This window comes from Molothrus aeneus, chromosome 4 (genome assembly GCF_037042795.1).
Source record: "Molothrus aeneus isolate 106 chromosome 4, BPBGC_Maene_1.0, whole genome shotgun sequence".
Lineage (NCBI taxonomy): Eukaryota > Metazoa > Chordata > Aves > Passeriformes > Icteridae > Molothrus > Molothrus aeneus.
Genome location: NC_089649.1, coordinates 62,368,439 through 62,381,477, shown reverse-complemented (window position 1 = coordinate 62,381,477; position 13,039 = coordinate 62,368,439). Strand labels below are relative to the sequence as shown.

Here is a 13,039-nt window from a genome sequence, read left to right as displayed (position 1 = left end):
AATACTTGTTTTCTCTTAATATTAAAAGCCTGAATATAAACTGCTTAGCTGCATGTTTTCCAAGAGCATATAAATGGAAGGATGGATGCACCAATTGCATTAGCATGAATTAAAATTAAAATATGCACTGAATGTGAGGGGGGAAAAAAAAAAATCAGTGTGTTCATTCAACTCCTCCCCAGCAACACTACATAAAATAAAATATGCAATTTCCACATCCAACAGCATATATGCCCCCCAAAAAGTTAAATATTTTATTGATAATTTAGCCGAGTGAAATTAAATTGTGCTAACTTTTTTCTTCTGTAGAAAGAATTTACTTTGTTCACCTGATTCCAGATTGACACTATAGAAGCCTTAATCCCGTATCAATAAGCCACACACATCACACTTCCAAGTCAGAATTAAAACATTGGTTTGGAAATGGAGAACACAAAGCAAATTATTTCCTGCACGTGGTACATGATGGATTTCCTGCACCATTTGATGCTATCAGCACGTGCTAATTACTGAAAAGGAGATAATTACATAAATTCTGTTGTTTAAAGTGCAGGGACATACCTTATCACTGCACAACCCTTCAAGACTGCATAGGGAAAGGCTATTTTATGACACAGATAAATAAAAAAGTTTTTCAAATGGAGACGTTAGCATCAGAGTGCTCAGATAGCAGAACACCCCTACACAAGTCTACAGCTTTCCAAAACCATATCAGTGTCTTTAGCAGCTGGTTTATACTACACTAAAACCAGACAGAATGCAAACCAAGGATTAATGCATCCTTAGGAAGCATAAACTCTTAATTAGAGTGTGACCTTTCCTGTCACTCTGCTGTTTCATAGCATTTAGGGTGATGATCTTTGATCCTACTTAGTCATTTGCAGGTAGGTCAAAATGTTTTCTACTTGTGCAGCTGGCTGACTGCAATTCAAATCTGCCTCACAAACAATACAGCCACAGTTCACACCTACATCCCATCATTTCATCAGAAAAGTCCATTCAGAGCAACCAACAAAGCCCTCTAAAGCTCTAACCTCAGAGATTTGCCAGCATTTCTTGTCAAAACTGGGTTTCATAGCTTGAGTCCTCTGGTAACTGCAGCAACACAATTTCTGTATTTGAATTTTGCTGCTTTCAGACAGAAAAAGACACAGAATGAATGAATTTACCTCAACTGTCAAAAGATTGTGTAGACATGACCTTGCTACAACTCCTTCCAGATTCTTAATTTAAGCCTACAGTACTCACCACAGCTTGTTCATAGAAGGCTATGACACATTTCCAAAGCAAAATGGAATGTGCCACTTTTTGAATGAATGTAGTGGGGTTTTAGAGATGATTTCCGTGCTTCCTCCAGCTTATTCAGTCCCCAACATTCCTATACTTTACCTTATACAATCCTTTTTCCATATAGTACTATGTGAAAATGATGCCGTTGTACTTTTTGTTAATGCACTTCATCAACTGCATTATTTTCAATACATCTTAAGAAAATGAAAATTAGAGTCATTCACAGAAAATTTCCAGAACAATTTCACACTTACTGTATAAAGCTCATTTAGAATTCCCTTGCTCTGTCTGGTATGATTGCAGTTCACAGAGTGGAGGCAAGTTGAGTGAAAGCCTAAGCCACTCCAGGAGCTGGTATACTGGAAGCTATGAACTGTAAAAATGATGTCAGCCCAAGAGCTAGACTGGAGCCTTCCAGCAGATATTTAATTTAATTGCATTTCAAAACAAACAATCTCCCACTTCATGTTTGTTTCTTGGCCCATGAGATCTCTAGTCACACCACCCAAATCAAAGATGGCAAAGGCTGGGACTGGAAGAATGAAGAACTTGCCATGGTAGAGGAGGACAGGTTTGAGACCATCTAAGGAACCTGAAGGTGCACAGGTCCATGGGACTTGATGAGAGGAATCCACAAGCCCTGAGGGAACTGGTGGATGAAATGAGCCAAGAGCACTGTGGTACTTAATTGTCATCTGGGGTTAAACTATGGCTTAATTGCCATGGTTTAACCATTGTCATGGGTTAAACCATGACCCATCTCTTTATATGTCTTTGTAGGAAGCCACAGTTTGATTCTGTTCAAACCCACAACAGTCACAAAGTCAGTTACAGAGACCGCCACAAGATAATTCAACCTTATTCTCATGGAACTCTTATAAAGAACTATGATTTTAACAGTATGAACTGTCTGGAGATACCCATATTTCTCCTTTGGTGTTTTTGTTTGCTTGGTTTTTGTTTGTTTGGGTTTTTGTTTTTGCCTTTTTTTTGTTTGGTTTTTGGATTTTTTTTTTATTGTAGAGGGAGAGAGCTGGACCGGTTACCTAATTCTATAGAACTTAAATCAGATGTAGTTAGTGCCCTGATGACACTGAGGTGGGAATGATGAGCTTTAAATGTGCAGAATCTCTTCTTCCACAAATGAGGACTACAATGGCTAAATGAAATGAAGAAATAGAACATTTTTTACTATATGAAGTATTAAAAATCCCCATAAATGTATTTTATCTTTGCTTTCATATATTTTCCCAGTCACTAAATGCTAAGTGGTAGCATGGGAGTACTTATGCTTTAAATTTAAAGTGCATGCTCAGTTCCAGTATAGGCAGTCCAGTTTCCATTTTCAGCACATTTTAAAAGATGGGAACTGGTTGAAGAAAACCCACACATAATGATCTGAAGTAACATCAAGAACAAGTAAAACCCTGAAGCTTCTGTTCCCCTATGAAAAAGGGAATCAGAGTTCTAAATATCCTATTCCACCCCAGCACAACTGTGCTGAAAGAGACAGACAGGGAGATACGTGTTTTCATCTCATTTCAAAAGTTCTGTATCTTTTCAGTGATTTCTCATGGGCATCTGCTCACAGCACAGCCAACAACCTCCAACTTGCTTCAGGGCACAGCCAACAAACTCCAACTCCCTCCTCACCCAGCTAACCCACTCTTTTCTAGCACTCCTCTTCTTATTGGACACAGCTGTGGCCTATCAAGGGCAGGCCTGTTCCTAATCTTTGGTGATTGGTACAGCTGCAACTCCTCAGGCGTGACACTACCTTCTGCACTATTTTTATTTTCTTACATTCTATCCCTCCACAGATATGTTCCTCCATCATCCCAAATAACTTGTGTGAGATCAACTTAGTCTTGCTCTTAATGCCCTAATCAAAGGGTCCAGCACCTAAAATTTCCCATTGCAGCAGACTTACAGCATGAAGATCTTAAAGCATGAAGACTTCCCTCTTACCTTCCACAGGTGACTCCAATAGTCTGAAGCGGCTGGCTAAAGCATGCAACCCCACTGCTTTTATCATTTTTGTACCATATATGCATGTATGTATATTTCCATGTATTAATATATCTCCCTCTGGCATCATTTAAAGGCTCTAGAAATCCTTTCTGCTCTGCTGGTTTTGTTGTTTGTATACTAACAAACAACACCTTCATAGAAGCAAATATTCACATAAAAATCGTGTATTTATATTGACTCAAAGGTACTTTCTGTATCAGGTGGCTTTCAATAACATATTAGCTTACTAAGTGGGGTTTGTATCTCTAAGAACTTCAACTTGTGAAATTCAGTAGAATATAGGTTTTTCTTAGACAGGATTAAGATGAGGGTTCTTGTGAACACTGGTATGTCTTTCAGGCCTGAAATTAGGCAGTGGTATTACTGCTGTTTATTTTTTCACACAAATGGCACAATCATATTGTCGCTGAATCCTTGTGCTTGGGCAGGCTTTGATATTGTAACTGAATGAGCTGGGATAGATCCTCCATGGGGCTCTCAATCCATTTCATCCTTCTAGCTTTTATTCCAGAAACTGAGATGGGTAAAGATTTTTGGTTTTATTCTTTTGGACTTGAAACCACCAGTAGATTGTATATCTGAAACACATAATCTGAAGCAACTTCGTGCTTGTTGGCAGTTCCACTTTAAGAAACAAAATAATACTTTCTGGCTTCTCAGTAGATTAAAAATATATTACCAATTTCAGACATAGCACAGCTTGGGAAATACAATATGTACTTAATCATCAAGGCAGCCTTACTGCGTTCCACTGATTTTTGATTAAGCAAAACAGACAGACAAACAAAACAAACATTGTTCTTCCAATCAGAGGCCTCTACTGGAAATCAGTGTTTCTGTATTACACTGGATTTAAAAGGCCCTTATCAAGAGAAAATTCTTATTTCATGAAAGACCCACTGTGCTTATGTTTCACATTGCACTTCACAATTCTTGCCATTTAAATCACAGGCACTTCTAAGACATAAAAGGGCTGTTACTGTGATTTTTTTCCCATAATCATTGTTCCTTTGCTTCTAATATAACATCCACTGTAAATACACTCAGTGGGTCGATTTTGCTCCCACTTATGAAGTCCACTTAACCTTTCCAGGTTCCAGGAACAGTGTTTTGTTTCTTAGTAATGATGCAGGAACATTTCTTAAGAAAGCTTCATGGGGAGGGGTTTTTAAAATTTATTTAATTAAGGTTCTACACAGGATAAACATCATTATCAATGACAGCCTGCCCAATCCCTATACTTTATATTAAGGAACATGTAAAGAACCTTGTGCATTAAAGATTAAGAGTTTGAATGTTAGTCCCAGAATCCATTGGGATGTGTGAAAACCTACAGAATTTCATTTTTCATTTGCACTATGAAAGTTTGATTTCCAGGAGTCATATGAGTCAATGATCTCATAAGGTTCCCATGTCCATCAAGGTAATTTTTTTTTCTGTCTGTTCTATTCAGGAACAATAAATATCCCACTTCTGTATGTCACAAATGCACCAAAGGTGATCTTCACCATCAGGAAAATCAGTTTCCTATATTGTGAAAACCTGTAAAACACTCTTTACATAGTTCCAGAATCTCACCTGCACTACAAAAAGGGTTTTTTGCCACATACCTTCTTTTTGTTGGTGGAACAAATGTAGAAATTGTCAATAACAGTGGCAATCCCGGGCTGTAGATTCAACTTTGTGTATAATGTCCCAAAATCTGAAGACCTGAAAGAAATCAAACATCTGTAAGTGCTCTTTTCTAAAGGCTTCAGCATTGAAACTCTGCAAAGAAAACCTCTCTCTGTGCACTAACAGCCCATTTTCAATGCTTCTCTGCCATCCTTTTGTTCTTTTCAGTGTTCATTAGCTACTAAAAGAAACCCACTACTATGAAGAAAACTAAATTCTAGGTTTGAAAAAAATGCCTAGTTCTGTCTGTACTTTGAAGTTCTCTGCAGTGTTAGCTTATTTTTTTCTGTGCAGTGACAGAAGCCTGACATGTACACCTTTCCATCACCACCCACAAAGTGGGAAAAAAGACCTATGATGAGCACAGGCTCATTGGCAAGCATCTCCTCAGCTGTGCAGAAAAAGAAGAGTTGACTTCAGAGCTTGCTGTTGCTTAAGAGAAGAATTTGGCCCAAGATCTCGAAGATTCACATTAGACCTCTAGCAGAATTAGTATTGAATAAAGGTATCCCATCCACTCCTCCAGGTCTTTTTCAGAGGATCGCTGAATTTTGAATTAAAACAAGGAAAGTCAGTATTTGGCCATCAGTACGTCACACAGACATCTTCATGAGTATTTCAAATGTAGGCACTCTGCAGAGTTGTTCCATACTTCTGAAAAGCTGCCAGTGAAAAATGGCATCCATGCTCTGCAATTGTATTGCCAATTTCAATTATAAAAAGAATGGACAAGTACAATGTTAATATAAAGAAAAGTCAGAGCAAGTCACACCCAAATTTAAATCAGTTTGGATGAAATCTTGCTTGTTCTGTTTAGGATCAAACCATATGCCCTCTCCATATTTACAGTTATTAATCTTGCATTTGGGAAGGGACTCAGACACATCTAAGGCACTTGTCCCTTCTTCACCAAGAAGCACTCCCTAGGACAGAGTTGGTGTGAGGACTTCCACTCTATACACCCTTTTCTCTCCCTGGAATAACAAACAGGGCTGAAGGTACCCTGCCTTAACTCTGCATCATTCAAACAACTGAGAGCACTCAAAAGCTCTCATGTCAAGAGAACCATGACAAGACTGTCCCACCCAGTGTGACACTGCACTGCCTGAGCAGTGATTTCTGCCCAACAGTTCCTTTCTACCACATTCATTGCTCCCCAGCAGGCTCTGCTGCCTCATGCTCCTCACCCAGGGCAGTCACTGCTGAAGTTTGTGGGAGCATGACTGAGTACAGTGAGAGAGAACAAAGAACCAAATCCCTGGCTGAGTGTGTACACCCTGAGAAGTAGCCCACTGCCAGAGGTCTCCTCCAAGCCATGTGAGGCAGGTTATTCCCTGAACGGCTGGTGCCCACAGAAAGCCACCATGAGCATCCCACCTATGTCCCAGTGCCACCCAGAATGTCACTGAAGTTGGAGGGCATGTTGTATGAAGCCAGGGGGGCCTTCTGTGCTTTCACCAATCCAGCTTTCCACAAGATACAGGAACTTTCAGCTGCTGCCATGGAGCAGCTTTCTGTCTTTGGCATCAGCAGGCATAGTGGGCAGACAGAGATATGCCTGGAACAGGTCCTAAGGAATACCTAGAAAGGTTCATATTTACCTTGCTTTTCTTCCTTCTCCACCAATTAAAAAAAAACAGCTGGCCATAACACTATGACACCCAGGCCATCCTCCAGACTAAAGCTGGGAGTTTAGCCATTTTTTTGTGTTATCTGAATGGATTTGATCTGGGATATTTTTCCACCACAATGTTGCCTTCTCTGCAGATATACAGCAACATATTAGAGAATTAACCGAATCATGGCAATTCGATTTTGACAAATAAATATGTAGATATCAAACACATAAAACTGCAGTGTACTACTGGGTGTTCAGCACAGAACTAATTAAAATTCTAAGGGGAATAGGATGGACAGTGCTAAACCTAATTTACCAGTGGTATTTGACAGAAAGAAATTACAGCAAAGACTTAAAATATCAACTTCAGATAGATGTATTGAAACCATGCAGAACAAGTATGTATAATGGAAACATAACCTAGTCTATTCTCTTTGAGGGAAGATTATCAGGTCAGTGGCTAGCCCAGTAATAACATCCTGAAATAATTCTCTGAACCTTAAAGATGATTCAATTTACTTTGAAGAGGCAGTTTCAGGATTAATACAATGGGACCACTGGAGAGTGACACCATGCGAGGGACACCATGGCAACTCTGTCAATGTGTGAAAAGAGTACAGGCAGGAAGCCCAAAAAAGATAAGCAAGTTCCAAGATAAAAAGTTCTAGTCCAAAACTTTCCCTTCTAATTCTCATGACTTATAGATAGAATGCAAAAAATGAATAAAGTTTTAACAAGAGAGCTCTAAGTACTGTGTTTTCAGTTTCAGACAAATGTAATAAAACTATACAGTCAAAAAAAAAAATTTTTCAGGTAAAAATTAGCAATCTCAAGGGAAAAAAGAAATCCAGTTCCAGCCTGAGAAAATAGGCAACTGTATGTCCTGAAAAGTACACCATGCCTAAACAGGAAAAACATGATTGGAAGAAGACCTATGGATCTATGGAATCAGAATGTATTCTGGCTTCCAAATCTTTTTTACTATACCCCAGACTTGAGAGAGCCCAGGAATGCCAGCTATTCTTTGAGACATTCATCCACAAGAGGACATAGTTCAAGGGCATCATTCAAGGGGGGCACTGTGAAAAATAATGGGTTTTCCAAATCTACTATAATCCAGAGAAAACAGGTCACCTCAACTTTTTCACTTAAAATATAACTTCAAAGTTCCTGACTGCATATATAAAGAACTAACATTTTGAAGCACGCAGCTAGAGCAGAATATCCTTTAATTGCATTACTAAGCTACAGACAGTTGGGGAGGATGAATTCTATAATCCCAGTGCACACGTATTTCAATATATATTTAAACATATATTTGTACTTGTACAAAATTAAGGAGAGGAGGAGCCCTTTATGGTTTTAATGGAAAGAGGACACACATGTACCTGATGAGAAGAGTAAAGCTTCCTCCTATACCATGGTTTATTTGAAGTGGCAGCACAACAGCAGAACTCCATAAACTGGAGCAAGATGTGTACAGACTGCCTTGGTAAAGAAGGGCCTGACCTGCAGCTCTAAGTGATCTGGACACAGTTAATCAGAATTTTGCCTTTATGTAACACATTGTAGGGGAAACAGCAAGCTATACTCAGGCTGCTTCCTGCTGCTGTGTATCCATCTGTGCTCTACAGGCTACAGATTACAAGGGTGTTTCTTCATTGAGCAAAACTTAGTGGAGGATTCACAGGATACACATCATCCAGTACTCAGGTGACAGAACCATTGGATGGTGGGACAACATGATTACTCACATACTGATGCAGACATCACACAACCTGAGCCAGGCAGTTTGTGGCTTTTTTGAAGTCATGTACATAATTCTGCTGTAATATGTCTTAGCCTTTTTTTTTTCTTTTCCCTTTATGGAAAAAATCAGTTCTCACTGTAAGAACAGCATGTTCAGATAAGAGTCCTCAAAATCATACAGTGATATTACAGCACAGACATAATCAGCTCTTTTTAGCTTAATATTGTGAGCTCAAAAAAATAGGTGGGAAAACGTCCAAGTGGTAAAGAAATGTACCCTCATGAAATAAAACTCCCAAAGCCCCTAAGCTCTCTACAAATTTAGGCCTCATCCTCAAACATGTAACTTTTTTTAGATTTGAGGTAAAATAAACCTGTGTCTAACATAATTTGGAACTGTACCTAAACATTGGATCTGGATATCTTCCAAAAGAAATTTTGAGAAAGAAGAAGAAATTTAGCAGATACCGAAAGAGACATGAACCAAATGTCTGCCTTTCTGAACTTCACTACCATTATAAAGCTCTCTCCTGTAACTCACACCTATGATTGAACATTGCTCATTGTTAGTTGTTTTTCCAGGTTTTATTTACAAGTAGATATTTAAAAATATATAAGAAAAAATAAAATTTAGTATAATAAAATGTTAATGAAGATTCTTAGAGATGAAAATTGCATTCCCAAATCAAATGTAATACTCAAAGAACACATAAACTGCAAAAAAAAAAATGCTTCCTTCCTTTCTTTTTGTAATGAATTGAAGAGACACTCGAAAGAGAATGGTTGGAACACTTAACACACATGTTCATCAGATTTCCTCTACTTTTTCTTCTTGAAGACTAACTCAAGATTCATTCTAGTCAAATGAGTCATATTGTACAAGCTCCATTAACATAAAATCTTGGAAGACAACAATGAAGAGGTTTCAAATGACTCTTGGACCACTAAACTGGTGAAACTAAAAAAAATGTCTATTTGAAAGAAAAGAATAAAAAGATCTGCTGGTTTAGATAATTGGGAAATTGTTGGAAAAAAGATTCAATTGAGATGCACATTAGAGAATCAAGGAAGAATGGATCTGTACATAAAACTCACTCGACTGCTTCCCACTTAATTTTCTTCCAGACTCTATTGCAAATGTTGTCTTCCCACCTTCCCCTCCTTTCAGTCAGCAGAACAGTCCAAGATTTACAGCATGAACTTTTAAAATACAGGATAAATTATTTTAGATTCTTGCTCGGGGACAGACTTAGATCTAACAGCAGGATTTCCTTTGTGCTCTGGTCCCTCACCTGAATAATAGAGACAACGCTGTCGACTACACCTCAAATGTGTGTAAGGAAAATAGATAACTACAGCAGAGTAATGAGGAACTGGCTGATGGAGTATCTAAAACAGACACATCAGAGGTTCCAGCAACAAATACCAGGACAAGTGTACTGAAAGGGAAGAAACCAGAGGAACATCATTAAAGAAGTGGAAAACTAACTCATCATCTTCACTTAAACAGCACAGAAGCCTTCAAAGCTTTTTACATGTCCAATGTGGAAATTGCAGAGGCTTTGGTTAGCCTCATAAAATCCTTTCAAACAAAACCCAAAACCTCAAAAGCCCCAAAGCCTTTCTTCAGAGAACAAACACATTGTAACATTGAATTCCAACACCCAATTCATATATTGAGGAATTCATGTGGCTGAAAGTTTCTTCAAAGACTGTAGAAGTATAGGACTCCTAGCAATCCAATTAACACCCAGCAATCTAATTAACAGATTAATAATCAGCTATCAGCTTTGCTGGAGTACTTTTTGGAAATGCCTCTTTCTCTACTTTCCAGAAAATTGAGCCTTTTGGACATTATACATTTTCCCTCCCAAAACCAAAAATATAGAAATTCTTCTTCCTTAATCCAGTTTTACACTAAAGAATCAATGGCATAGGCTAGAGGGAACATAAAATATTTTAGCAACTTCGTATTTAGGCAATAGAGGGTTTACCTACTTTTCCCAAAACCACTAGAGATTAACATGTCCTGTTTTCGCTTATCAATTATTGATATCATATATTGATCACATATCTGATAACACAGATTTTTAAGAGCTGTTGGTAATCCCAACAGTGAAGTGACCTGTTCCATAATGCCCTGCTGTGTACAGGACATGGTGCAACTTTGCATTCATACAGTTATAAAGACTTCTGCCAATAATTACAGGTATTCATGATTGTAAATTGCTGACCTAAAAAATTCCATGGGGAAAAAAAATAAAAGAGCCCAAAAGACTGCATTTGCATCAAGTGAAGACTTAAGGAGGATCATAAACATTGCATGTTCTAGAACTGGGCTTTTATTCAAAGCATTAAACATATCGAATTCAACTGGCCACAGCAGAAGGAAAACCAGTCCTCTGTAGCCAACAATAAAAGCCAGGATTACCATGGCAGGTGACTTTAGGGAGTCAGATCTCTCCTCAGGAGCTCTGGCTGCTAATATCAGAGTGACAAATAAGACATGGCCTTATTTTGCAATGCACACAGCCGGGTCCTCTGACACCACACGGTACCAAGCCTGACTGGGCCCCAGACTGGCATGCCAGGCTACAATCTCCTACCCTGATGTTGCAATTACCTTTGAAAAAAATGTTTTGATTCCATGTTTTTCAGGAACTATCCTGTCTCAGAGCTGTCTGGACCCAATACTTCGTACAAGTACAGGAACCACTCACATTTTCTTATGGGAGAGCATGGATGGTGATAAACAGAGCACTTTGTACTGATGGGGGTGTTACTTGATGGAGATATGTGAATTATGCAATATGTATTTATGTACAGTATCATTTTTTCCCTTACTAGTATCTTCTGTCATGCATTTATCAGGTACTGGTTTTGGTTAATTCCTTCATCTGCACAATGCACACACACACATGTTCAAACTCCAATAGTTTAGCAGCATTGTGTCTTTAGTATCTACTACATATCTTTCTGTGCTGTATTTAAACATTCCCACTCTGCATATCTCACTGTATTCCATAGCAGTTATCTTTTGCAGCCCTTCATTAGTCCTTCAATATACCACAAACATCCTGCTCATTAGCCTATAATCACTCTGCTTATCAGTTACATTTTCAAGCTCCTCATTACTTTGCTGCACAGCTGCAACAATTAGCTTTTCTATTCTACAGGCTGACAAAACATCACATTAGCTTCTATTAGCTGCAGCCATCTCCTGCCCTCTCAGAAAGTGTTAGTTTAGGTTAGACACCTATTCTGAAACTACTGCCTTGCTGCATTAATTCCATCACCAACAACAGCACTTGCTGACAGCACGTCTTGGAAGGTACAGCCTGTAGCCACGCTCGCACTACACAGATACTTGTGATGAATCCACTCAAGCATGAAACAAGCAGTGTCACAGTGACAAAGCAGACAAGACACCGCCAGCAAGACAGGGTTATGTCTTACTTTTGCAAAAAGCAAAAGCTCTGGGTTATTTCTTCTTTAGATTTGCAGCCATGGAAGAGCTGGGGCATGCGCTGGATCACGCTGCTCTCAAGGGGCACAGGGAATTTTTAATTTGCTTGGGGGAAAATTAAAAATTCTCCCACAATCATTCAATCCCAGTCATTTGTTCCCGTTAAAAACAAACTTATTGAAACAATTCACAGTCAAATTAACAGTTTTAAAGTCCTGCTCTTGGATCATTTCAGTCATGCTATTTACAGCTCCTTCCCACAAACAGTTCCGGTGACCTACATGAGGGAGTAAAAAATAAAAATGAAATTGTTGGAAATAGGGAAAGATCAATTTCTTACCACACTTTCTTTACTGAATTCAATGTATTGTGTAACCAGCAGTTAGTATGCAGGCGTTTCTCATAAGAAACAGCCCTGTATAGATTCTGTTTCAGCAGCTGCAAGTCCAGCACTGCATTAGCAAGGAATGGAGTGTATTATGGAGCATTTGGGAGATTTGCTATTGAGAGACTTAACTATTTAATTAACTATTCAATTAACTATTCAATTATTACCTACAAAACAAATTAATATTTCCTACATAATACTAGCTTCCTTTCACCTATTTAGACATGCATCTTTGGAAAAAAATTAGGTTGGGTTTAGTTTTGTGGGGTTTTTTTGTTTGGGTTTTTTTTCAGTTTAGGAAAAAGAAGTCTTTGTTGCTAAAATGCAATTTTCCAAAATTATGATTACTAACTATATTGCCAGAAGTGGAAACATACATACATCACTTCCAGTATGATTTCTCCTTTATGAGTGTTGTGAAGGGAAATGAGTAATGACAAAGGAATTATTTCTTATCTCACATACTTGTGTTCTTTGGGGAAAGGAGATGGTTCAAGAATATTTTCTTGAGGTTTACAAGGAACATTAAAATTTTCCACCATGGAAAAATGCTAGGCATTTCCCATAGCCCAGGGTTTTTATTTAAACCACTAAACACAGCTGAAATATTTCTGAAACAACTTTATTCTCAGGCAGCTTCTTGGAAGGCAAGAAACATGTTGGGATATATAGAGAATTTGGCCTTGTGCTTTCTGACCAGAACAGCAAATTTTCTTGTAATCACTGGATAGAACTAGTTGAAATAGGAACATTTATTAAATTAAAAAAGAACTGATAATAATTTAATAAATTGCATATGCACATTCACATGCAATTATCTATT

At 38.2% G+C, this 13,039-nt stretch overlaps 1 protein-coding gene across 3 annotated transcripts in view; it reads right to left on the bottom strand.

Moving 5' to 3' along the window:
• Positions 1 to 13,039, bottom strand: part of SORCS2 (sortilin related VPS10 domain containing receptor 2) — a 537,400-nt gene that overhangs the window by 231,615 nt on the left and 292,746 nt on the right. For all 3 annotated transcript variants that reach the window (XM_066548660.1, XM_066548659.1, XM_066548661.1), the window contains exon 3: positions 4,932 to 5,031. In XM_066548660.1, coding sequence (XP_066404757.1) covers positions 4,932 to 5,031 — 100 coding nt within the window. The remainder of the gene's footprint in view (positions 1 to 4,931; positions 5,032 to 13,039) is intronic.